Source organism: Aptenodytes forsteri, unplaced genomic scaffold, assembly GCF_000699145.1.
Source record: "Aptenodytes forsteri isolate BGI_AS27 unplaced genomic scaffold, ASM69914v1 Scaffold276, whole genome shotgun sequence".
Classification (NCBI taxonomy): domain Eukaryota; kingdom Metazoa; phylum Chordata; class Aves; order Sphenisciformes; family Spheniscidae; genus Aptenodytes; species Aptenodytes forsteri.
In genome coordinates this window covers 449288-451364 of record NW_008795479.1, presented here as the reverse complement: position 1 = coordinate 451364, position 2077 = coordinate 449288, and the positions used below count along the sequence as shown (strand labels likewise).

The following is a 2077-nucleotide window of genomic DNA, read 5'->3' as shown; positions in this document are numbered from 1 at the left end:
GGGTGGTGCCGCGGGGGCAAAGCCGAGGTCACGGTCCGGCCCCGGGGTGGGGACACCCTGTCCCGGGGAGGGGTTGGGGCAGCGGGATTTTCTACAGGCTGGAGGAAGCCGCTCCCTCGGGGCTGGCTGCCGGTGGCAAAGCCGGGGACTAGCAAACTTCGGTCACGCCCAGCCGTGGGAGCCGGTGCCTCCTCCCCCTGGGCACCCCATGGCCCCCAAGTCCCCCACGAACCGCTGCAATGCCCTCAGGGGAAACTGAGGCACAGTGGGGCCCCTGCCGCCTGGCTGGGCTGAGCAGCCGCTGGGGAAACTGAGGCACAGGGTGGGGATGGTGGTTGACCTCAGCTCTGACACGCGTGTCCGGGAGGAGCTGAGGGCAGAACCAGTTGTGCCGGCCTGGTTTAGCCGCACTGGGGACGCCGTGGGTGCGGGGCCAGGTGCCTGGCACGCTGAGCCTGGCACGGCCCTGGGCGGGGGTGACGCAGAGACGTGGCCAGTACTGACCGGAGAGGGGACAGGGGTGTCCCTGGTGTCATCACCGCGTCCATCCCCGCTGGCTCCATCCCGGTTAAACGTCACCGGGGCACGGGAGGGGAAACTGAGGCAGCAGGGATGGTGCTGGCCGGCTCCCTGGGCACCGTCCCAGCCCCGCGCTGGCTTGGGGATGGAGCCAGCTGGGCCCCGCTCGAGGCCACGGAGGGGAACTGTGGTAACCACCTGCCAATCAACGCAATGGCGCTAATTAGCAGTTGGCAAGGCTCCCATCCCCGTTAATTAGTGATAACGAGGATTTATCTCCAGGCCAGATCCAGCAGAGCGGGGAAGGAGCTGTGTTCCCCTAGCCGGGCAGGAGTCTGGTACCACACAGCCTGACGTGCCGGAGCCTGCACCATCCCTCCGGCCCTGGATAGAGGACGAGCCGCAGGCGTTAAAATGCTCAATTTTATTTAAAATAGCACTTGGAGAGGGAAAAGGGCAGCAGGGGGGACGAAGGGCAGTTGCATATAAAAATAAACCAGGGTGGCCAGAGCCGTGGGTGCCCCCAGCCCCTCCGGCCCCGCTTTCTGGCTGCCCCCATGGGAGCCTGATCCCCTGGGGCTGTATCTTGGTCCCCAGGGCCATGGTGTCCCGGTGGGACCTGGTCACCAAGGGGGCCGTGGTGAGCAGCTCCCCCCGGGGCAAAAAGCCACGGTGCAAACACACCCTGAGACCCGTATGAAGACAAAGAGGCGAGACAGCGTCCGGTGGGGGGGGCGTTCCCCATCCCACTACTTTTTGAGCAGCACCTTCCTTCATGTCGTTGGTATTAGAAGAGTTTTTGCATCGAGCAGCTGCATCTGTGGCCAGTCCCTCGGCCCGGCTCTCGGGACGCGGCCCCGCTCCGGGATGGAGCAGCCGGGGCAGCGCGGGCGGGCGTCAGCAGGAGCTGGTCTGGAGGTTGGCCTCGTTGAGCAGCGAGGCGATGGAGGAGGGCCCGTAGGCGCTGTCGAACTCCTCGTCCGAGCTGAGCTGGTCGTCTTGCAGGGAGGAATCGGCAGCCGAGCGGGCGGCTTTACGCCTGGGGATGGAGAAGAGGGGTCAGCCCTTGCCCGGGGACGGGGCTGGGACCCCCCTCCAGCCCGGCGTTCCCTACCAAGCCTCCTTCTCCAGCGCCTTGATGCGGTTCTGCAGCTGCTCGTTGAGCTCGTGCTGCTCCTCCAGCTCCCGCTGCGCTTTCTTGCGGGCGCCCTCCAGCCGCTCGATCTCCTCCTCCGCCTCATCCACTTGACGCTTCAGGGCCTTCACCCGCAGGCTCAGCTGCGGGGAGACAGGGCAATTCCCATGGGATTAGGATGGCTGGTGCGGGGCAAGCACCCAAGGGTCCCTTAGGCGGGTCCCAAAGCCGCTCGGCATCCCTGAGGGCTCCCGTCTGCCACCCACCTGGTCCTTCTGGTCGCTGACGTGCTGCCGCTCGTCATCGATCTGGATGGTCAGCTCCTTCACCTTCCTCTCCAGCTTGCGGTTGGAGGACAGCAAGACGCTCTTCTCCCTGTGGTGAAGCAATGGGTCGTGGGCAAGCCAGGCTGGCAGCCGGCGA

The 2077-nt window shown here is 65.9% G+C and overlaps 1 protein-coding gene across 1 annotated transcript in view; it reads right to left on the bottom strand.

The window, feature by feature from the left end:
• Positions 1–1416: 1416 nt before the first annotated feature.
• Positions 1417–2077, bottom strand: part of CGN (cingulin) — a 12122-nt gene continuing 11461 nt past the window's right edge. The window contains exons 18-20 of the mRNA XM_009281239.1: positions 1921–2029; positions 1634–1797; positions 1417–1558 (exon numbers count right to left, since the gene is read on the bottom strand). Coding sequence (XP_009279514.1) covers positions 1417–1558; positions 1634–1797; positions 1921–2029 — 415 coding nt within the window. The remainder of the gene's footprint in view (positions 1559–1633; positions 1798–1920; positions 2030–2077) is intronic.